Below are 23,049 nucleotides of genomic sequence, written 5' to 3'. Positions count from 1 at the left end.
GCACAGGTCTACACCAGATGGGTTCCCTTCAGTAAGAGGAGAAATGGACATAAGCCACCATTCCTAACCCAAAATCTATGCACAATTGATAACTACATACAACTGAAAAATTAGCTTTCGTCAATAAAATCCCACTGGGGAAACAAGCCACTTTTAAAGGTAGGCTTCATGCGAAGTAAGTAGACGGCCAACACAAAATGAACTAAATGACATCTTTAGAGATTCTTTGTTTCATAATCTTTTGTCAGGGATTTTTTTCTTTTTTATTATTATTTTTTAATCTATAGGTCCTTTGTTAGTTTTGTGGTTTTATGAAATTTTTGTGTGTATGAATTTGTGTCTCCGCATCACCACCAGTTTGAGTATATATGTGTGTGTGTGTGTGTGTGTGTGTGTGTGTGTGTGTGTGTGTATGATTGTGTGTGTGTTTGTGTGTATATATATATATGTGTGTGTGTATGTGTGTGTGTGTATGAATGATTGGTTTGTAATATTATTTCATTTTATGTATATGGGCAACACATGTGTGAAGGAGAACATGGGCGTCAGAAGAAGACATCAGATCCCCTGGAACAGACAGTTGTGAGCTGCTATGTGGGTGCTGGGAACTCAACCTAGGTACTCTAAAAGAATAGCAAGTAATAGGAACTACTACACCATTTCTTCAGCAACCACCATAAGATTCTCTGTATTAAACTTGGTTACCTGTTTAAACTTGGTTAGGGCCCATTATCTTGTAAGCAAAGAGCCAAAAGAAAATATATATAGCAATTTCCATATGTGACAAGTTCTCTTGTCTCGCCCACAGCAGAGAAAGCCCTCCATCTTTGAATCACTCCAGAGAACCTTCACATGTGTGTTTTTATGACTTCTCCATTGAGAACATAAAAGGCTACACCATTTCCTTAATCTAGCTAAAATTTCCTTACCCCTTAGAAAGTCATTTTTTCAAGTTCTGGTAGCCAGTTGCATAGTCAGAAGCTTTTGCTTGGAGGAGGGAGCCATACTCCTACGCACTCTTACCTCACACAAAGGGCTTCAGAGGACAGCGGAGGTAGGGGAGGGGACCAACCTCTGTGAAGACTCTTTCTTCTTCCAGTCCAAGCAGTGGCAGTCCTTTCCCTCTGTTCTGGAGTGTCTGGAACTAAAAACTGGCCAGTTCCATCCACTTGCCCTATCTAGGCAATGATCCAGAACAGGGAAACAGGGAAAATATTCAAGGGTTTTTACAAAAGCTGTTTCTGGTTTGAGAACTGGTTGTGGTTCTTTCCTATTCCATTTTTCTGAACCTGACAGGAAATTAAAACTTGAGTGGCCAGATTCACAAAGGGAAGGGGGAGCAGGAGGAGGAGCATGTCAGTCTGCAGCTTCTAAATTGGTTTTCAACCATACAAGCCCCAATGTGGTTTTAAATAAAGCCCCTTAAAAGCAAAGAATTTTTTTACTTCCGTCAGTGACCTTTTGTTCTTTGTTCAAACTTAGTATAAATGTTTCAATGGATCTTTGAATATCTTTGACTGAAGTTTCTTACATCTCAAATATAATTATAAAGAAAAGAAAGATGTTTTGAGCTTGACTCAAAGTAATTTTTATGTTTTTATTTTTTTGAGGTTAATATAATTAAAACATTTCCCCTTCTTTTTTCTCATATATTCCTCCTTGACATTTTTTTTAAATTTGTAGCTCGTGTGTGTGTGTGTGTGTGTGTGTGTGTGTGTGTGTGTATGTGTGTGTGAACATATATAAATACACATAATGTTAATTGTATGCATGTTTTCAGGTCTAACCATAAAAACACTCCAATTAGTGTTTCAACTAACTTAATCTTGCATAACAGTGGGCTGAAGAGACTGGTGGCTTTAAAGGTAAAGATTAGATACATATCCATTCTTTCCACACAAGCTCTGTGTGTGTGCCTATTTCTATAGTACCTGAGCCTATTTCTATAACTAGAATAACATTCACATCATGGAACTTTATAGGTCAAATGAGGACTGTGTAAAGTATTTGGCAATCTTTACATCTTTCTAGAAAAAGAAAGTAATCGACCAACATGAACGTCTTGTTGGAATCAACAGTTGTTTCCTCCTTTTTTTATTATTGTTGTGATCTTATTTCCAAAATAAGAAAGTGAATGATCTTGAGGGTCTGTTCTCATAAATGCCCTTTACAATGATACATACATTTGTGGGAATGTATGTATCATTTTGTCACCTAAGGACCCATGTAGACAGCATCATCTTTAAAGCACAATGAGTTCTCTCTAGATTTCAAATCTGTCGGTAACCCGATCCAGGATATCTTAATTTGCAAACAATTTCTGCTGCTTATCAATCATCTTCATGAGGTATTTTGTTAAAGCAGGTTAACAGGCTGTAAACCCTGACTTCCCCAACTCACCTCCACCAGATCGTGGTGAAAGTAACTTCCTACACTTCAGATGTTTGAGTAAAAGGTGCTTCCAGCTTCAAGATGGAAAGACCGAGCACACTCAGTAATCTCCCTCCCCTTTACAAATCCTAGGCATGGTTCCATGATAAATAGCAATAAATAATTAGCTGCTAAAAGACACAGAGAAATTCTCACAGGAATAGAAAGGATGTGTAAACACTCAACCAAAGAATGAAGTGTCGATCAAAGTGAATATGGAAATAGGGGAAGAATTACTATCTGGAATCAGTTGAGGAAATTCAATCCAGAGAGGTAACAGAGCCTTCAGAGAAGATGATGGTGACACCCTGGATGGTATTGCCGCTGTACACTCAAGAGAGGCAGCACTGTGGATTCAAGGGACCACACTCTAACCTAGGTGTACTCTCCAACTTTCAGTCCTTCATGTTCTTCCCCTAACCTCCAAACTTTCATAGCCGTCATAGCCTAGCAAAATTTGTGTTTGAACAGGAAGAGAAGGAATTGACTTTTGCCCTAATGGAGGGCAACCTCAGGAAAGCATCAGAATTCCTAATGCCAGCTAACAATTTCACTTTGAGTCAGAATTTTGTCCTCTCCTATGCAGTGAGTTAAAAAAATAAAAATAAAAATAAATAAAAATTTAAAAAAAGAAAGCTGCCAATTTTATAGAACCTCTCAAGTGCTCCAAATTAAATAATCAACTTCTTAAATGAGGTTACCTGATTCACTGGATGCCAGCACCATTAGGGACAACAGATAAATCCATGCCAGAGAAAACAGGAACAGACAAGTATATACTTAGTGCAAATGTGCATAATTTTTGATTCAAGAAATATAACTTAGGTAAGGGACTAAAAACTGGTATGTACAAAGATAAACTGCAAGAGAATAGTAGAAATATTCTTATTAAGTAAGTCATCTGAAATACCCCACATGTCAAAAGCTTAGAGATGGTTTAATTATATGCATACATACATACTTCATAAATATTACAAATAATGATCTAGAAAATGAAATCAGGAGGAAATATTTATTTTTTAATTAAATGCACATTTTAAAACATGTATGTATCAATACAGCAACTTGTATGACTAATTCTAATACCACACATGTCCTGTGAAAATTCCATACCTACCTGTGAATGTTATAAAGCATGTTTATGGTAACATGCTTTTTAACTAAAAGACTAGTAAAAAGTGTGTTGATGGTACAGATCCTGCTCCATCATGCTGGTCAGTTTACAGGTAATTTTGTTTTTCTTTTTTGTTTGTCTATATTTTTTCAAATAGTCCATAATGAAAAAAGTTTTTTCAGAAATAATTAAATATATCACCCTAGTTATAATTACTAGCATGAAAACTTTTTTTTTTTTTTTTTTTTTTTTTTTTTTTTTTTTTTTTTTTTTTTGGTGGGGGAGATGGGTGAGACAGGATTTCTCTATGTGTAGCCCTAGCTGTTCTGGAATTCCCTTTATAGAACAGGATGGCCTTGAACTAATAGAGATTCGAATGCCTGTGCCTCTCAAGTACAGGGATTAACGGTGTGTGCCATCTAAATGTTCTGATGGAGGCAATTTCTCAACTGACATTTTCTCTTCCTAGTTGACTCTAGTATATGTCAACCTGACAAACAAAGACTAACCAGTATGCATAGTTTTTAACCTAATAATAAAATAAAGATAAATCCAGTCTCAGAAACATAAAGTTTTCTTGATAATCCTTAGAAAGTGAAATATATAATTAGCCTTTCAATTGAATTAATAAGATGCCATATTGTTCTGATGGTAAAAGTAAATAGAAATATATCTAAAACTTTACCTCATGTGAGGCTTCTAGGCATTTTCAAAAATCATTATTCAAATATAACTTTCAATATATAATCAAGACTAACCACATACATAAGAAAAGCTGCGCTGAGCTGGACAGCACGTTTGTGGATAGCCATGACTAACTAGGATGAATAAACCTGCACTAACCACAGAAAAGACAAATGTAGCCAGTATGGACCCAAAATATTCTCCTCCGTTACTGCACTAATTACACATAGACATTAAAGTTACTACAATTACCATGTTTAGCAAATACAGTCCAGATAAAAATGTGAATGGTAGCATAATAGATTTGAAAAAGAACCAACCAGACATTGGACACTGAATAAGGTTGGGGAGAACACAAATAAATAGATTTAACAATATTTAAATACTGTAACTAAAAAGTAAATTATAGGGTTATAAAAATATGTGAGAAAAATGTAAAATTAAGTGCAAAGAGAAGAAAAGAATGAAATACAGAACGGGGATAATATGTAAAGTAGATACAATGAAAAGTTATAAAATGTATGAAATTAAATTATAGGAGGAGAAATGAGAGATGAAACAATATTGGGAAAAAGTGACTAAGGGCTTTTCAAGATAATGAATATCATATTGTCCTAGTTTGATTTCTATTGCTTTGATAAATACCATGACCAAAAGCAGCTGAGGTGGTTAAAAAAAAATGTCTCTGGTTCCATTAAAAGGTTCCATCACCCAGGGAAGCCATGGTAGGAATTTAAGACCTGGAGACAGGAACTGAAGCAGAGACCGTGGTACACTCCTTACTGACTCAGGCTCCATGGTTACTCAGTTTGCTTTCCTGTGCCACCCAGAGTCACCTGTCCAGGGATGGTACTCCCTACAGTGCTTTGGGCCCTCCTATATCAATCAAGAAAACACCTCTAAGACCTGCCTATGGGTCAATATGATGGAAGCAATTCCTCAAGGTTTTGTATTGTTCCCTTTTCCCAGATGTATCAAGTTGATAACGTGTAACTGAGAACAACATTGACCCACACATTTAAGCAGTCTGATAAGTTCCAGGCGGGAAAAATAAAATGTAATAAATGTATTAGAAACATCATAACTGAAATTAATAATAAAGCTATGAGAAAAATCTTAGAAGCTACTAGGAAAAGAATATCAGATGTGCTTTGCTCCTGAGGAGGGCAACATGCCTATGTCTGAGCCTGCACCAAGCGAATGGCATGCCTCTCAGCAGCAGCAGTGAATGCTGGAAAACAGTAGACAGAATTTGAAATGCTGAGAGGAAAGTGATCACATTAATTTGGATCATACACACACAAAAAGATATTCTTCAGGAACAAATATAGGATTTAGGTTAAAACTGGAGTAATGTAAACTCATTGCAAAGGAAAGGCAAGATGTTTTGACCTGAAAGTAAATAGGATTCCTCTCAAAAGTCAAAGATAAGGGAAGAGATTGTAGCAATGGAAAGGATCAATCCAAGGGAATCTCACCTATGTGTGTCACAAAGTAATAAAGTCTGAAAGTACAAAAGTGATTACTCAAAAAATATTCAAAAATGAGCATGGGGAAATAAATCTGAAGTCCTTACACTACCTAAAAGTATAAACTAACAACCCCCATAAAGCCAGTAAATGTTTAATGTTTAGACAATTAAAACAGTAATGGTGTATAAAACTTTATTATTGAAATTATACAAATAGAATTAGAAAAATCTCCAGATTTGAACAAAAGTGGGAGCAGGAAAGGAGTACAGAAGAAGTAGAAGAAAGTAGAAGTCTACAGGAAGATGCTGAGTTAGCCCCCCAAACAATTCAACAATACATCAAAGGAAACTAAATGCTACAACTTAAAGACGGAGGATTTTATACTGGGTGTTTTTAAATGAATTCATATGGCATATGTAATATGTATCTAAACTGTATAGCTATAGAAAAGTTGAAAGGAATGAGAACAAGCACATCATGCAATCACAAACTAAAGAGAAACTAAAGTGCTGGGAACAGCCAAAAAGTCAAGCTGATTGGCCAAGACTCAGGTTATATGAGCATGGGCTAAAACATAAAAACTTCAGCTATCACCATTTATTATCTTCTGCACTCTGCAAACTATTTGACAATGTTTGACAAGCTATTTTGATAATAAATAAATTTATTTATTATAAATTTATTTATAATAAATAGATTTATTAATTTCCAGAATGAAAGCTTGGAAACAGAAATAAATAAGTAACAAATCCCATCAACTCTGGCTTCTCAACTTCAACATGGCCATCCCAGCCAGGTAACCTGTTGGGAAACCGTCTGATGTTCTACAGAATGTTTAGTAGCATTTCTGGGCTCCAGCCTGCAATGCCAACAGTATTGTTCCTCTATGTGTGCAAGCAAAATTGTCTCCAGCCAGGTTTTATTGTCTACTATGTGCCAGGTACTGTTCTCGTGTTGGAAATACATCACTGAAAAACAAAATGTGCTTGTAATCATTAAGTTTTCTTGAGGAGGTGTCAGCAGATAGGAAGAGATCTCACCACCTAAAGAAGAATAATAGTTTCAGGAGAACCACTTACTGGATTCTTTGAGGGACTTTTTTCCCCTTATTTTATGATACGCTGGGGATCAAACTCAGGGACTTATAAATGTAAGGAAATAGTCTACACCTGAGCTGTATACCTCCAGTTCCAAGAGCCTTTAAATACTTGAAGATACTTCTTATTTATGACCAGGGTTAGTCCGCAAAATATACTGACCCCGATTTTCTTTTTCTTTTAATTAATTATTTTATTTATTTACATCCCAAATGTTCAGAGTTCGCCACCCTATCCCCCACTCCCTTTTGCCTCTGACGGGTGCCCCCCCCCCCCCAGCATATCCCTTCTCTGGGGCATCAAGTCTCTACAGGACTAAGGACATCCTTTCCCACTGGGGCCGGACAAGGCAGTCAGTTCTCTGCTACATATGTGCCAGGTTGTTTCGGACCAGCCTATGTATACTCTTTGATTGGTGGCCCAGTCTCCGGGAGCTCCTAGGGGTCCAGACTAGCTAACACTATTGGTCTTCCTATGGGGTTGCCGTCCCCTTCACTTCCTTCGATTCTTCCCCTAACTCTTCCATAGGAGTCCTAGACCTCAGTCTAATGGTTGTGTCTGCATCTGTCTCAATCAGCTGCTGGTAGAGCCTCTCGGAAGACAGCCATGCTAGGCTTCTGTCTGTAAGCACAACATAGCATCAGTAATAGTGTCAGGGTTTGGTACCCACCCATAGGATGGATCCCAAGTTGGGCCAGTTACTGGTCGGCCCATTTCTTCAGTCTCTGCTCCATTTTTGTCCCTGCATTTCTTTGAGAGAGGTACAATTCTGGGTCAACAATTTTGAAGGTAGATTGGTGTCGCTATCCCTCCACTGGGTTCCCTAACTACTGGAGGTGAACTATTTAGGCTCCATCTCCCCACTGTTGGGCATTTTGGCTAGGTCATCCCCATTGAGTCCGGGGAGCCTCTCTCATACCAAGTCTCTGCATATTTCTATTCATTCTCCTGCTCCTTTTGGTTTCTCTCCTGTCTTCCCCAATATACAATCCTACCTACCCTCTTCCCCTCCTCCTTCTTTCTCCCATTCAGATCCCTCCCTTTCTCTGCCTCCCATGATTATTTTGTTCCCCCTTCTAAGTAGGATTGAAGCAGAGAAGAAAGGAGGGAGAGGAGGAGCAGCACCAGCACCAGCAGCTCTGCGTTTCTAAGTAGATGACTCTGTCCTCACTCCTCAGTGAAAAGATACGAGTTATTTAAATGTTGGAATCTCCATTTTGGAAGACTACTGAGACATCTTTTCACTCTCCTGAGTCAGGTCATTATAGCCTAGTGAGAAAACTCATATTCTGAAGTGTTTAACTAATGGTAGATGAACATGGTCCTCCAAGCACCATGTCCCATGGAACACGATCCTTTCACAGATTTCCATTTTATAGGCAGCCAGCACCGCCTGCCTTTAATTCCTATAAAAATCACATAGAGATATAAAAAGTCAGAACTCACACCTTAAGTTTAGCCAAGCAGAGAAAAACAGCTATACCACCAAACTTAATTGGGCACGCAAATTTTAAACCCGAGTTTTAACAAAATGATCATTGCCTCCAGAGTAATGTTTTATGAATTTTCTCTATGCTTTCATCTCAAAAGGCTATCTCATGAAATTTTAGAATTGGAATAGAAAAAGAAGCAACAGTGTGTAATTCAGCACACTCCTCCTCTCCCGCCTCCACACAAGAAACAGTGGAACATGAGCTCAGCCTCATAAAAGAAGAGACAGGGAGAGCATCCAGTCCAGCTCTGGAGTTCACTAGCCCATGTTAGCTAAGCTTACATCACTCACATAAAACCAGATCCCACAAGGGCTTTGCATTAGCAAAGCATTGGCTCACGTCCCGTGTCTGTTACAGTTCACAGAATGTTGTTTTAAATGTATATCTCCTAATAAATTCAGCCATGGAAGGGAGCCCTGACAACTGAAAAAATATATATGTTATTTTCAAATCAAGGTCAGGTTTTAGAAAGGCATTTAAAGATATTCAAGGCCAGGATATATCTTTCTTTAATATTTGAGAGGCAAAAATAGATAGACTGTGTCTTAGTCAGGGTTTGTATTCCTGCACAAAACATCATGACCAAGAAGCAAGGTGGGGAGGAAAGGGTTTATTCAGCTTACACTTCCACATTGCTGTTTATCACCAAAGAAAGTCAGGGCAGGAACTCACACAGGGCAGGAACTTGGAGGCAGGAACTGGTGCAGAGGCCATGGAGGGGTGCTGCTTACCAGCTTGCTTCCACTGGCTTGCTCATTTTGCTTTCTTATAGAACCCAGGACTCCCAGCCCAGGGATGGCACCACCTAGAATGGGCTCTTCCACCCTTAATTGAAAAAAATGCCTTGCAGCTGGATCTCATGGAGGTATTTCCTCAAAGGAGGCTCCTTTCTCTATGATAATTCCAGCTTGTGTCAAGGTGACACACAAAACCAGCCAGGACAGACAGACAGACAGATGGACAGATGATAAATACCAAATACCAAATGGATCCCAAAAAATTACTGTTGCAGAGACAGAGAGGCAGAATAACTACCTAGAAGACAGAGTGCATGGCTGAAGTGTCTCACAGCCCAGAGCAAACTGAACTCTCAATGCAAACCGCCATATCATGGACATATTCAGAGGCATTCTTGCCACAGCTTTACGGTTATTTCCTTGTATATCTTTCTTTCATACTATTTTTAGAATCATTTTCAGAAAAGCTTTCAAGCTTCAGATAGTAGTTTGGATATGAGGGAAACACTGCAATTTCCCTCTCTGAATGAGTCTGTTTCCCATAACTCTGTTGTGTTTCCTAGACTACTCAGACATTATTGATCAGGGACATGGTAATATTTGTAATGTAATCGCTACTCTCCAAGCATTCCAGGTCACAGTTCCTTATAAAACCATAAACTAAAATTGAATGGTCTTCCTAGAAATGCATGTGTGTGCATGAATAGTTGTTAATAACTGTTCCTATATGAAAATTACCCTAATGAATGTGTGTAAGTTCATTTTGAAATAATAAGGATCCAAAAAAAAATAAATAAATAAACTGGTGGATGTTGAAGACTGAGCTAGGAACAGAGGAAGAGAAGCAGAGGTAGGATCTGAAGTACCCACCTTCCTATAATCACAGCATGTAAAAGGTGGCTCTTCAGAGCATGCTGGCTGGCTAATCTAGCCAAATTTTGTGTGAGATCCTGGTTCAAATGAAACAACTTGACTTAATACATAAGGTTGCAACAACAGAGAAAGACATCTGACTTCAACCTCTGGCTTCCACACACATCCATGCACATGTACACAAATGTACACATGTGTGCACACATATACAAATTCATTAATTAATAAGACACCTTTCTTTATTTTGTATAAGAACAAAATTATAAAATGGCTAAAGACATTGGACTCATTCGTGAAACATCTAGGCTTCACGAATCAGACAAGCATCAGGTGGAGATTTAAAGTATATTGTCTCCACGATCTACTGATCAAGCTAGAATCTGGGGTCCAAGACAACTCAGCAAGATTTTTTCAGACTAGAACAGATCAAAAGCAGCCAGCATTGGCCATGCACAGAAACCTAGTGTTCTACTAGAGAATGGAAAGTGACTCATAAAAACAGATAGAACGAAAGTCACAGATCCTGAGAATCAGGGCTCCTTCAGAGGCACAGTTGACTGCTTCTATTTTATTACATAGCTGAATTAGATCAGAACAATGCAAATGCATCTTCAGAGAAACTCATTATTTAGGCATCAGTGAAGGAGTCTAGGATATGGTATATGCTGCTGAGGTTATACACATCAGTAAAGGCCCTGATGACCGCATATTGGGCTCAGTTAAGTTTTTATTATGTGTTACTGTGGATTGAACCTAAGGCCTTCGATTTGCTAGGTGAGCACTCTGTCTCCAAGCTACAGCCCAGCACCTAATCATATGCTTTTGAAAGTCTGCAAACACATCAGGATGTATAAGTGAGAGACAACTCAAATCAATTCTTAAAAGAAATCCTAAAGAAAGAAAACCCTCAAGAGGCTCCCTGGGAAGCCCCAGGGAGTTTAGAGGTCTGTTGGGGTGGGGGATGGGTGGTAGGGACATCATCATGGAGACAGGGAGGAGGTATGGGATGCGGAAAAGTTGGAGGGTAGATTGGAAGGGGAACAAAAAAATCTGGAGTGGAAAGAAAGAAAGAAAGAAAGAAAGAAAGAAAGAAAGAAAGAAAGAAAGAAAGAAAGAAAGAAAGAAAACTTTGGGTCAACCAGCCAGTACCCCAAAACAGAAAAAAAAAACCATTTACTATGTACTATATGTATTATATATTAAATGTTATATAATGCCAGTACACTAATAAAGGTTTTACAAACTATTTTTGCTGACCACCAACTATATGCCAAGGACTTTCCAAAGAGTATTTTAATATGAGTTATTAATGCCACCAATGCATAGAGGGGAAAAAGATCAATATTAAAGTTAACACACTATGGTGCCCAAGGACGTAACTCCACTAACTATTAAGCTAGGGGAGAAAGTTATATTTGTGAACAGTGGTTTCAAACCTCTTCACTCTTCACAGGACTTGTGTTTCTGGAAAAAGAGATATTTTCCTGTCCTTTGTTTTTTATACTGTAAAAGAAGAAATGTTCTTGACATCCCCAAATTTGATTTATAACTCTAAAGAATTCTTGAAGAAAACCAAGGAGCATGGATGAAAAGGAAAAGATGTTGTAATGATGTTATACCAGCCAGGAATGGTCCACACCGCATCTGTCTCACAACACTGCTATAGCCTACGGTTCTTGCTTTCTCTCCTCTCTGTCTCTCTATCTCTGTCTTTGTCTCTCTCTGTCTCTCTGTCTCTCTCTGTGTCTGTGTGTGTGTGTCTTTGTCTCTGTCTGTCTATGTCTCTCTGTCTCTGTGTGTGTGGCTCTCTCTCCCTCCCCCACATACATATTAAAATATGTGGCCTCAAACCTCTGGAAAATTCTTAACCCTGATACAGACTGTTTGTGGAAGCTTCAGATGTGAATGAACGAACTTAAGTCAAAAATTTGACACTGAAAGCAAGCAGCAACTGTGGAACATGTATTATTGGCTGTGACTCCATCTTCTTAAGCACATTTCTCAAGTGTGTACTCTTAACGAAGCACTTTCTTACGTGCTGTCACACTGACCTGAAGTCATATAAATGTTTAAGATAAATCGCCCATATCCAAATGGCATCCAGTTAATGCAAATGGGAAATTCTTTTAACAATAAAACTCTTAAGTTACTAAATAAATAACATGGTAAAGATTTGACCATCCCAAAAAATCTCCAGAGTAATTTAGTGTTCAATTCACATACTAAAATCTCTAACCTATTTTTAAATTGGGTACAAATAATAATAAATAACCATCCATTTTATCAGTGGCGTGGAATTAACATACATTTACAATGTATGTAGCTGACAGGAATAAGGTTAACTCTACTGGCCAACATGCCAATCTCAGCTTCGCAGAACCCACTATTGCCTATGTCCCTGTGTTCACATACGGAAACCCTGTTTCTAGGTGAAGCCTTTTCGGCATACACAGGAACTATACTGTTCAAACCGTGCTCCTTCAGCATCACTTGACCAAAGGACACAGTGACATTCTCAGAATCTGACCCTCCAGTGTAAGAAAAGAAATATGTTATTTGTGTAACATAACATGAACACCCTGGCTTATCACTGCTAAGACAAAAAACAGATTTTTCAGAGGCTCCGTACTAAGATGGATGGAGCCTGGGCTTTTGGCAAAGTCTTGAGTGCCAGGTCCAGATCCACATTGCTCTGTAATTCAGGTCTGTGGTTCTCCAAGTATGATGCCCACACTTGCAGCATCAGCAACACCTGAGAACTTACTTAGAAATGCACATTCTTGGGCTCCACAGCCATCTGACTCAGAAACTCTGGGAGTGAAGCCCAGCATTCTGGGTTTTAACAAGCTATCCAAAGGATTCTTCTGTGTACTCAAGATGGAGGGCATCTACTAGCTAAATACTTCTCTGGAGTCTCAATACTCTTGGCCCTAAATAGGTCTGAGGTCCAGTCTGCTTCTCCAGGGCATTGTGCAACATCAAATAGATTTTACTACATGAAACATTGCTTCAAAAACTTGCAAATTACTGAACAACTATAAAGTACTGATGCAAAAAATAACTTGTGTTATTTCTCTAGATCGAAAATGTCATGATATCACAAGTGAGAAGGAAGATTGCTAATAAAGTCTGACAAGAGTGTTACTGAAAAGTACAAAGCTTGCTGCAGGTTCTACAATATTCAAAGATGAGGTTTTGTTCTACATTTCACATCAAAGACAGACCTCATGATGCCTCCTGGTGATAGTCATTAAAGCTTTTTGTCAGCTAGGAATGGTAACCCATGCCTTTAATCCCACCACTCGGCAGGCTGAGGCAGGTAGATCTCTGTGATTTCAAGGCCAGCCTGGTCTACAGCTCCATCTCCAGCATAGCCAGAGCTGTATGCAGAGAAACCCTTTCTCAAAAGATGTTTTTGTCACTTCAGTTAGGGCATCTTCTATTTCAAATCACTGAAGTCTGGGTAGAGAAGAGCTAGTAAAAGAAGATGCACATAAAAGGGTCTTTTAAAATTATTTCCAGCTCCTGGCTATTATAAATAAGGCTTCTATAAACACAGTGGAGCATGTATCCTTGTTATATGTTGGAATATCTGGGTATATGCCCAGGAGTGGTATAGCTGGGTCCTCAGCCTTGTGGGGAATAGGTGGGAGAGGAGATCCTTGGTCCCATGAAGGCTGGACACCAAGTGTGGAGAAATTAGAGGGTGGGGAGGTGGGATTGGGTTGGGCACATCCTCATAGAAGCAGGGGGAGGGGGATGAGATAGGGGGCTCCTGGGGGGAGGGAGAAATGGGGTAAGGGGATAACATCTGAAATGTAAATAAAATATTCAATAAAAAAATTATTTCAAAGGGACTAAAAATCTAAGGAGTACATTTTTCTCCCTGCTGAAAGAATTTAGCCACTACTGCTTTAGAGACTGAGTTTTCTATGTCTTATAAAATATGGAAAGAGATATTGGTAGCTCTCAACTCTCACAAACCCCACTATAGCTTATCCAAAATTCTCAGTGGCAAGTAACAACAGTATTTTTCCTTTCCCATTCTCAAAAGTTTTAAGTGCATCTGGCCACTTTTTCCCTTCATAGTTTGGAGATAAAATGAATTACTACCTATCTGGCCCCTTTTCTTTCCAAGCTAATGTCTACTTCTTTAATGCTCTTTTTTTTTTTTTTTTTAAATAGGGCAGTGTTTTATTTTCCTTTACACCTTAATAAATACTTCTTGATGACTGCACATGGGGTAAGGCTGCATGGTAATTCAGAAAGGTCACAGTGATGGTGTTTTCCTGACAGTATGTAGTCTTCCATAGTGCGTGGAATGACTTGTATGATGTCACTGTCAAACCAGCAAGACTGCATTTATGCACCCATCGTTTTCAGGATTGTTGGTAACTTGGGCATACTTTCCCCAAATAACCTTGCCTCCTTGTGTCACAAGGCCCAACTCGCTCACATTCACTTCAATAACTGTACCTTTGGTGATCACACCCAGGGTTGTATATAATGGGGATGATGGATTCTTTTTCACACCGAGTATAGGCAGGCAAAAAGTCGCTTTCAGCTCAGGGTGTGTGACATGGGCTTTTTTTGAAACGTAGACCCATTGGCCTAATGAACCTTTCATATTTAGGTGGTTTTCTTGTAAAACCATCACCAACAAAGCAGACTTTAGTAACCATTCTCTTCCATGCCTTCTTTTTTCTTTTTCCTGTTCGAATAACTTTCAATACTTCTGTTTCTCCTTGGGCACGAACTTTGGGTAGAGGGACCTCCCATTTTCCCGCCTTTTCTTTTCTTTTCTGCTTAATCATGTTGGAAAGTACTTTTGCTCTCGACTGCCCCTCTCTGTCCAGCAGATAGGCAGGCACTGCTCCCTGTGGAGTCTTCTCGTCATCCTTCTGCTTGGTGTTTCTCTTTTCATGCATCTTAATAGTCTTTTTCATTTGTATTTTCTCCGCATGGCGCTGTTTATGGTAGAGCTTAGCCTTCAGGCCAATCATTTTTTTTTTTTGCCTTCTTTGAGCGTTCATGGGCCTCCCGACCTTCTTTCTTTCTCTTTTTCTCATGGTAGTCCAAACGATATCCATATCGTTTGCGGTGCAATTCAATATATTCATTTTGTGGCATGATGACAGCCGCGGAGCAGCCGTCCGCGACCTCCCGTGTTCCAAAAACCTCTTAACTTCTGGGTGTCACTGGCCCACGAGCCTGGTTCGCTCAAGCCGGAACGGGAAAAGGCCTATTTTTTTTTTAAGTGTCTGTATTTCTTGCCTTTAAGAGCTCTCTAAGAGCCGGGCGTGGTGGCGCACACCTTTAATCCCTAGAAGGCAGAGGCAGGCGGATTTCTGAGTTCGAGGCCAGCCTGGTATACAGAGTGAGTTCCAGGACAGCCAGGGCTACACAGAGAAACCCTGTCTCGAAAAACCAAAAAAAAAAAAAAAAAAAAAAAAAAGATCTCTCTAAGACCTAACATGACATCCAAATTCCAGACAACCAATATCCATCACGGTTCATTTGTCTCACTAGAATATTATGATGGTAGGAATTCCATCTTAAATTTTATTTTGAGAAGGCCAGCAATACTGCTCAGTGAGTAACACACTTGAGTGCCAAGCCTGATAACCTGAGTTAGAGCCTAGAAACCCACATAGCTGAAAGAGAATCAACTACCAAAAGTGGTCCCGTGGCCTTCATCACACATGTTCGATGGTTCACACACAAACACTAAATAAAATAACCAATTAGTTGGTTCCCTCAATTAAAAAAAGATTTAATTATGTGTACATGTGTAAGGATGTACACCTGGAACTGCAGAAGTTGAGGCCGGTGACATCAGAGCTACCTAACATGGGTGCTGGGAAGCTTACATGGTCAGAATTCCTCCAGTATTCAAGAGCAACACTTGAGAGGAAGTGGCCAGAGGAGACACTCAACAAAATGATAGCTGAACTGATCTCCCTTCACACAGTACAGTTAAATCTGTTCCAGATCCAAACTAAGTTTTACACTTTACCAAAGTACACGGGATTGAATGGTGCCATTCACCCAAAAACAGCGTGTCTCAGAATTATGAAGATATAATTAGCTAGGATAAAATCATAGTGAATCAGGGTAGACAAAAATCCAAAAAATTGTATCTTTCTAAGAGAAAAAAAATAGAGCCATGTGATCTTTAGTCCCAGTTACGGCAAGCACAGAAAACTACTAAACCAGCCATTACCATGACTGTCACTGTGCCACTCACTGTGAATCATTGGTTAGATTTTGGAAATCTCACTCTGCCAAAGAAAGTTTAAAATAAAAGATACCAATTTCTAATAATCTTTTTCCTCAAAGGTCTGCTCATTCCAATTTATTCCAATAAATAAAAAAGTAAAAAAGAGTAAACATGATTTTTAAAAGATCCAATGATTAAAAACAAATATCTGAAACATATTTCTTGAAGGAGACTATTCAATATATAATGTTAAGTGAAAAAGATTCTTTTGTGAAGTATAATTTCAATTTTATTCTAGAGTGAATTTGTAAAAATTAAGTAATGATAGAATAACATATTATCTCTCAAAAATAAAGTTAATGGCCCCTTATACGTTGTAGTTTAGAATCTTATATACATTTTCAAACTACTTCTTTTATATTATAAAACTATGTTATATTATATATAACTTATATATTATAATATGATGACATCATTTTCTCTCTCCCTGCCCCTCCTCCATACCCACCCATATACCCCTCTTGCTCTCTCTCAAATTCATGGCATCTGTTTTCATCAATTGTTGTTACATACATTATACAACTAATACTGGCTTCTTTTATTGCTTTACTCTGTTTTGGTTTTGGTTTTGGTTTACAAGATCTCCTGCATCCCAGGCTGGCCAATGTTTGATCTGGAAAGTTTGACTGTCCTAGCTGCACAAGCATGACAGGCACGTGCTGCCACATCAGGTTTAGGACGTGCCAGTGATCCAACAGGGCTTTCTGCATGCTAAACAAGAACTTTACTGTATTAGAGCTTCAGTCCCAATTACTTCTATAACCGGAAAAATGCTAAGCAAGTTATGGTGACACATGCTTGTAATCAGGTTTCCAGTTAACATACATTCTTATTTGTATAATAACTCCTGACTTAAAATATCAGCTTTGCAAGTGGGAGGGACTGGAAAGATGGCTCAGCAGTCAAAAGCACTTGTTCTTGCATAGGACTCAGGATCAATTCCCAGCACCCACATGGCTGCTCACAGATGTTCACAGATATACACAGGTCCGCAAAGAATTATGTAGTCAAAACACCAATATATAGGGCTGGTGAGATGGCTCCATGGTTAAGAGCACCGACTACTCTTCAGGAGGTCATGAGTTCAAATCCCAGCAACCACATGGTGGCTTACAACCATCCATAATGAGATCTGATGCCCCCATATGGGTGTCTGAAAACAGCTACAGTGTACTTTTTTCAGAGTGAGCAGGGCTGGAGCGAGTGGGGCCAGAGCAAGCGGGAACCAGAGCAAGTGGAAGAAGGAAGAAGAAAGAAGGAAGAAGGAAAAGGAAGAAGAAAACACTCATATATATAAGTAAATAAATATCTAAAAATCAACTTCAAATATTTAAAAGCTACCTCAATAAAAAAAAATTGTATATTGTTGCAAAATAACATTTTCTAAGTTACACACCAAATTTTAGACTATAAAACTCAAATAAAAATCATTTTTAAGAGAACAGCAATAGCAATGCATGGTGCTGCATGCCTTTAATCCCAGCACTCAGGAGGCAGAGGCAAGTGGATCTCTAAGTTCGAGGCCAGCCTGTTCTACAACAGGAGTTCCAGGACAGCCAGGGCTACTACACAGAGAAATCCTGTCTTGAAAGCATGGCCTTGGTCCCATGAAGGCTAGATGACGAATGTGGGGGAATTCAAGGGTCGGGAGGTGGGAGTAGGAGGTTGGTGGGGGCACATCCTCATAGAAGCAGGAGGAAGGGAGATGGGATTGGGGGTTCCTGGTTGTGGGGGGGGTATGGGGTAAAAGGATAACATCTGAAATGTAAATAAAATATCCAAAAGAAAAAAAAAAAAAAAAGAAAGCATGGCGGTAAAATAAACTATTAAATCTATTCCACAGAATGTAATTCCAATGCTGGAGATCATAGGGAAACTGACTTTCCCTTTCCTCTTCTATTTTTTATGGCTTTCAACATTTTGTAGTAAGAACAGGTTGTAAAACACATCCTTCAGAAAGTCAGTGTTTCCTATTGCCACCCATAAATAGTGACTAGTCCCTACAAGCGCTGTGATTGTACATTACCACACAGTTCGCAAACAATTCATTATCAAAGTATTTTCCATTCTTTTGACACTCTCTATAAAGTGTTTTATAATCATTTACAAACTTAATATGCTCATGAGTTGGTGGTTATAAGTGGCAACTCGACTTGTCTGAAATCATAGTTTAGTAAATAAGAACTTAGGAATTTAAACTAATGGATATATGACCCCAAACAAAGCTTGTGTCCTTCATTGTTAAAGTCTGTGTCTTTAATGTTAAAGTCTGTGTTCTTCATTGTTATTGTCTATGGTCTTCATTGCTAAAGCCTGTGTCCTTCATTGTTAAAGCCTGTGTCCTTCATTGTTAAGGTCTGTGTCCTTCATTGTTAAAGCCTGTGTCCTTCATTGTTAAGGTCTGTGTCCTTCATTGCTAAAGCCTGTGTCCTTCATTGTTAAAGTCTGTGTCCTTCATTGTTAAGGTCTGTGTCCTTCATTGTTAAAGTCTGTGTCCTTCATTGTTAAAGCCTGTGTCCTTCATTGTTAAAGCCTGTGTCCTTCATTGTTAAGGTCTGTGGTCTTCATTGTTAAGGTCTGTGGTCTTCATTGTTAAGGTCTGTGTCCTTCATTGTTAAGGTCTGTGTCCTTCATTGTTAAGGTCTGTGTCCTTCATTGTTAAGGTCTGTGTCCTTCATTGTTAAGGTCTGTGGTCTTCATTGTTAAGGTCTGTGGTCTTCATTGTTAAGGTCTGTGGTCTTCATTGTTAAGGTCTGTGGTCTTCATTGTTAAGGTCTGTGGTCTTCATTGTTAAGGTCTGTGGTCTTCATTGTTAAAGTCTGTGTCCTTCATTGTTAAGGTCTGTGGTCTTCATTGTTAAAGTCTGTTTCCTTCATTGTTAAAGTCTGTGTCCTTCATTGTTAAAGTCTGTGGTCTTCATTGTTAAAGTCTGTGTCCTTCATTGTTAAAGCCTGTGTCCTTCATTGTTAAGGTCTGTGGTCTTCATTGTTAAGGTCTGTGGTCTTCATTGTTAAGGTCTGTGGTCTTCATTGTTAAGGTCTGTGGTCTTCATTGTTAAGGTCTGTGGTCTTCATTGTTAAGGTCTGTGTCCTTCATTGTTAAGGTCTGTGGTCTTCATTGTTGCTGATGTTCACGTTCCTCACTTTGACACTGAACTCTATACTACTTACATACTTATGTAGTAGAAAGATGCTACAGAGCCAGCAATTCATCTCTGCATTTGCCATGTGTTTCGTCAGTTGGCCCCATTTCTCAACTGTGGAAAATGGATTTCACACCAATAATTTGCAAAATGTCATTACTCTTTTAGAAAGAAAAATCACTTTTAAAAATCCAAGTTAAAAAAAAAACTGGGGAACAAAGCTCAGATGAGTTTGTATACTAGCTTGTTTCATATGGTCTACAGAATTTTCTGAATATGCACTTGGCATAGACCATGTCAAAGTCATGCTAAAATTCTTGGAAGCAGGGGTATTAAAACATAACTATTGATATAGAATTACTTTTTAGAAAAAAAAAAACAGTGAATTACTGGCAACACCAAGGTGGGTGTTAAGTGGAGTTGAAGAACATTAGGTTTACTCATTTAATAAATAATATTAAGTTGAAATTCAATATATGTTTGATAGCAAAGTTAACATTCTAACATCAATGTAGACTTGAAAAAGGATCATTCCTTTCCATGGTCTGTGTTCCAGTGGTACACATGGTAGAGGTGGCACTGGAAAGAAGTTTCTGGAAATTAAGGTTTTATCACACTTTGCACAGATTTAAATCAAATCCACAGTATGAATAAAATCATGGGATCTTTACCCAATCTTCACTGAAAACATCTATTCTTTCCTATAATTTGAACTATAAAATTGTTAACAGTATAGTAAACCCTTTAAAATATTAAATATGTGATGGTTAATATTTATTGCCAGTTTGCTGGGCTCTAGAATCATCTAGAAGGCAAGCTTTGGGGCATACTTAGACTGGTTAGCCTGTGGACATTTTTGTGAGGAATTATTGAGATTTAGTTAAGAGAGGTGAAAAGAGCCACTCTGAATGTGAGCAGAACCATTCCAGAGGCTGGGTCCCAGAATACATAAGAGAGCTGAGCCCTGGAATTCAATATGGACACATACAACCAGTTGCTTCACCCGGCACATGTCTTAGCTTCACAACTGTGATGAGCTCTGCCCTTGAACTGTGGACCAGAACAAGCCCTTCTTTAAGATGCTTCTGTCAGACAGTAGGATAAGAAAGAAAGATAAAAGATTAAGACAAAAGACATCAAGAAAAGAAAATAAGATAGGAAAGCACTAATAATTTGGTAATTCTATTTCTGAGACTATATCTAAAGAAATTAAAACTGAAAACTCAAACTTGTACAACAAACTTTGCAGCAGCATAGCTCACAATAAGAAAAAAAAACGGAAACACTCCAAGTGTCAATCCACAGAACAAAGATAAGCAAAAGGCACACATGCATGTGATGTGAGTGATTATGATTCTGCCTAAGACAAAAAAGAAAAATCCAACGCTTGATTGCAGGGATGAGTGGCACTGTGCTAAGTAAAATAAGCCAATCACAAAAGGACAAATGTCAGCTAATGTCTTCTGTGGAGTGCACAAAGTAATTAAATACATAAAGACAGAACATTGAATGGTAATTTCAAAAAAAGGAAGAAATGCTTATTTTAAAATGCTATAATAGATGTGGTAGATGCTAACAAGAGAACTGGAAATTTGTCTAATGACACCATTTGAGTTGGCAAGATAACAAAATAAGTTCCGGAGGTCGGTGGTGGTGATGGATTATATGAAAGTACTTGCACATGCCTTTAAGCCCAGAACTCAGAAGGCAGAATCAGGTGGATCTCTGTGAGTTCGAGGCCAGGTTGGTCTACAAAGCAAGGGGACAGCCAGGGCTATTATAAAAAGAAACCTTGTCTGAAAATACCAAAAAAAAAAAAAAAAAAAAAAAGGCTTTTATGATATATTTTACCATAATCAGAATATTGCATATATTTTCATAAAGCATATTTTGAACCCAATAGTTCACATTTTCATCCTTTCTGGTATTAAAATTATAATTTTAATTATAAAATTAAGATGAAAATGTCTAAAAACTACATGTTGAGTCAATCAGTAAGAATAAAATTAATGGATCCATAGGTATTTACTGAATACTTTCTGGATGAATGGACTTGTAATCATTTACTTGAATGTTCCAGCATGCTCACTTGGATACAAAAACGCAGTATGAAATACAGCTATTACTTCCCCAAAAGTTACAAGTTGCCAAAATGAACTGTCTCTGTTATTTGAAATAAACAAAGTCAAAATTCACTTCCAAATGGGAAAGAAAGTGCATCTTCATAGCTAATGGCTTGAAAACACCAAACAAAAGGGTCACTTCTGGATTAACTAGCTATATGGGAAAAAGTCTTGTGCCCAAGAAAGTAGTCTTTTCAAACAAGTCAGAGGTTACCAAAAGCAGTGTGTAATAACCAAAAAATTTAATCATAACTGATAGATTAAATATTTATGATAACAACCAGAGTTTATTTGGTTCAAGCAAGTTCAGCAGGCAGAGAACACAGGGAAAAGGAAGTAAAAGAATGGATTTTGAAACTCTAGAACAAAGCAAACCTTTGAGTCACTGTATAAATCAAGGCTCCAATTACTACAGCTTTTGCTGGCTGCTTGTACTTTTCTATTCCCAATAGTATAAACAGAATGATTTTTAATTACAGTAACAATTGACAGTACTTACGCCTGCTGGAAATATCTGGATAACATTTCCAGCTATGTCCAGGACTCTTAGGTTTTTAAGACGACAAACTTCCTGTGTCAGAAGACCAAAAAAGAGAGTTTTTAATATAAAATTTTAAGTATTGACTTGGTTCAGAGTAGATAGAGTTATCCGTCCATCAAGACAGTCTTCCCCAAGGAGATCTCTACGGACGGCCCAGTAACCATGAATCCATATCTCTTCTACGTCCTCCAGAGCAACATAATATACTCTCAGTTCACTATTTCCAGGTCTAAACCCACCTCTCACTTGCTACTAAGTGTAATCATATGCAACTTCCTAAGCACCTTTGTATTTTAGTTTCTCGACTTTCTACTAAATGTAAATGATATAGGCTGGTGATTGTTGAGTGGATTAACTGAGTTATGAAATTCAAGCAGCCTAATATCTAGTGAGCACTTTTAGACACCATCTATTATTAAAATAGAAACCCTGAGAAACAGAAAACATGTCATCCCGGAATGTTATGATAACTTCAGCAGAATTTATAGTACATCTATCTTTTGCTTAGCGTTATGATAACACAACCCTTCACAGAAGAAATGAAACCCAGAACTATATCTACTTGGCCAATGCAATTGTGTATTACTCTAATAACCACATGATTTTTATGAGACATCTTATTTCTACTATTTCTATTAAAAAGCAAATGTAAACTAGGGTTTTAAAACATGGAAACTTCGAAACCAATTGAAATTGAAAAACGAGAGGATAATTTATTAAATGACTTCAAGTATTGTAGAAATGCTTCTGAAATGCTACTACTGTTTTGGTGACAGAGTTTCTCCCTAGGGAAATGGCATTCTCTTTAGTCATATCCAGCAGTCTCCATCTTTTATAACATGTTGCAGTGTCTGGAAGCAGATGATGAGTTTGTGGTACTGAGTGTACTTTAGATCTCCCTCTTTGCCAGAAACTGTTCCATGAAGAGAACGGGGGCTGGGATAGAACTTCGGGAGGAGTAGAGCATTAAAATGACAGAAGAGGAGCAAAGAGGACAGACAAAGGCGACATCAGGATCCAGAAATTCTTTTATGTTTTTTAGAATATTATAATATACATATTT

General features: G+C 38.2%; 1 protein-coding gene and 1 pseudogene across 2 annotated transcripts in view; both read right to left on the bottom strand.

Annotated features, from left to right (window-relative positions):
- Lrrc69 (leucine rich repeat containing 69) overlaps nucleotides 1-23,049 on the bottom strand; it is a 121,429-nt gene that overhangs the window by 65,865 nt on the left and 32,515 nt on the right. For both annotated transcript variants that reach the window (XM_076924136.1, XM_076924137.1), the window contains exon 5: nucleotides 21,945-22,016. In XM_076924136.1, coding sequence (XP_076780251.1) covers nucleotides 21,945-22,016 — 72 coding nt within the window. The remainder of the gene's footprint in view (nucleotides 1-21,944; nucleotides 22,017-23,049) is intronic.
- LOC143438515 (ribosome biogenesis protein NSA2 homolog pseudogene) lies at nucleotides 14,081-15,137 on the bottom strand (annotated as a pseudogene).

This window comes from Arvicanthis niloticus, chromosome 25, assembly GCF_011762505.2.
Source record: "Arvicanthis niloticus isolate mArvNil1 chromosome 25, mArvNil1.pat.X, whole genome shotgun sequence".
NCBI classification, from domain to species: domain Eukaryota; kingdom Metazoa; phylum Chordata; class Mammalia; order Rodentia; family Muridae; genus Arvicanthis; species Arvicanthis niloticus.
This window is presented reverse-complemented; position numbering and strand designations above follow the sequence as displayed.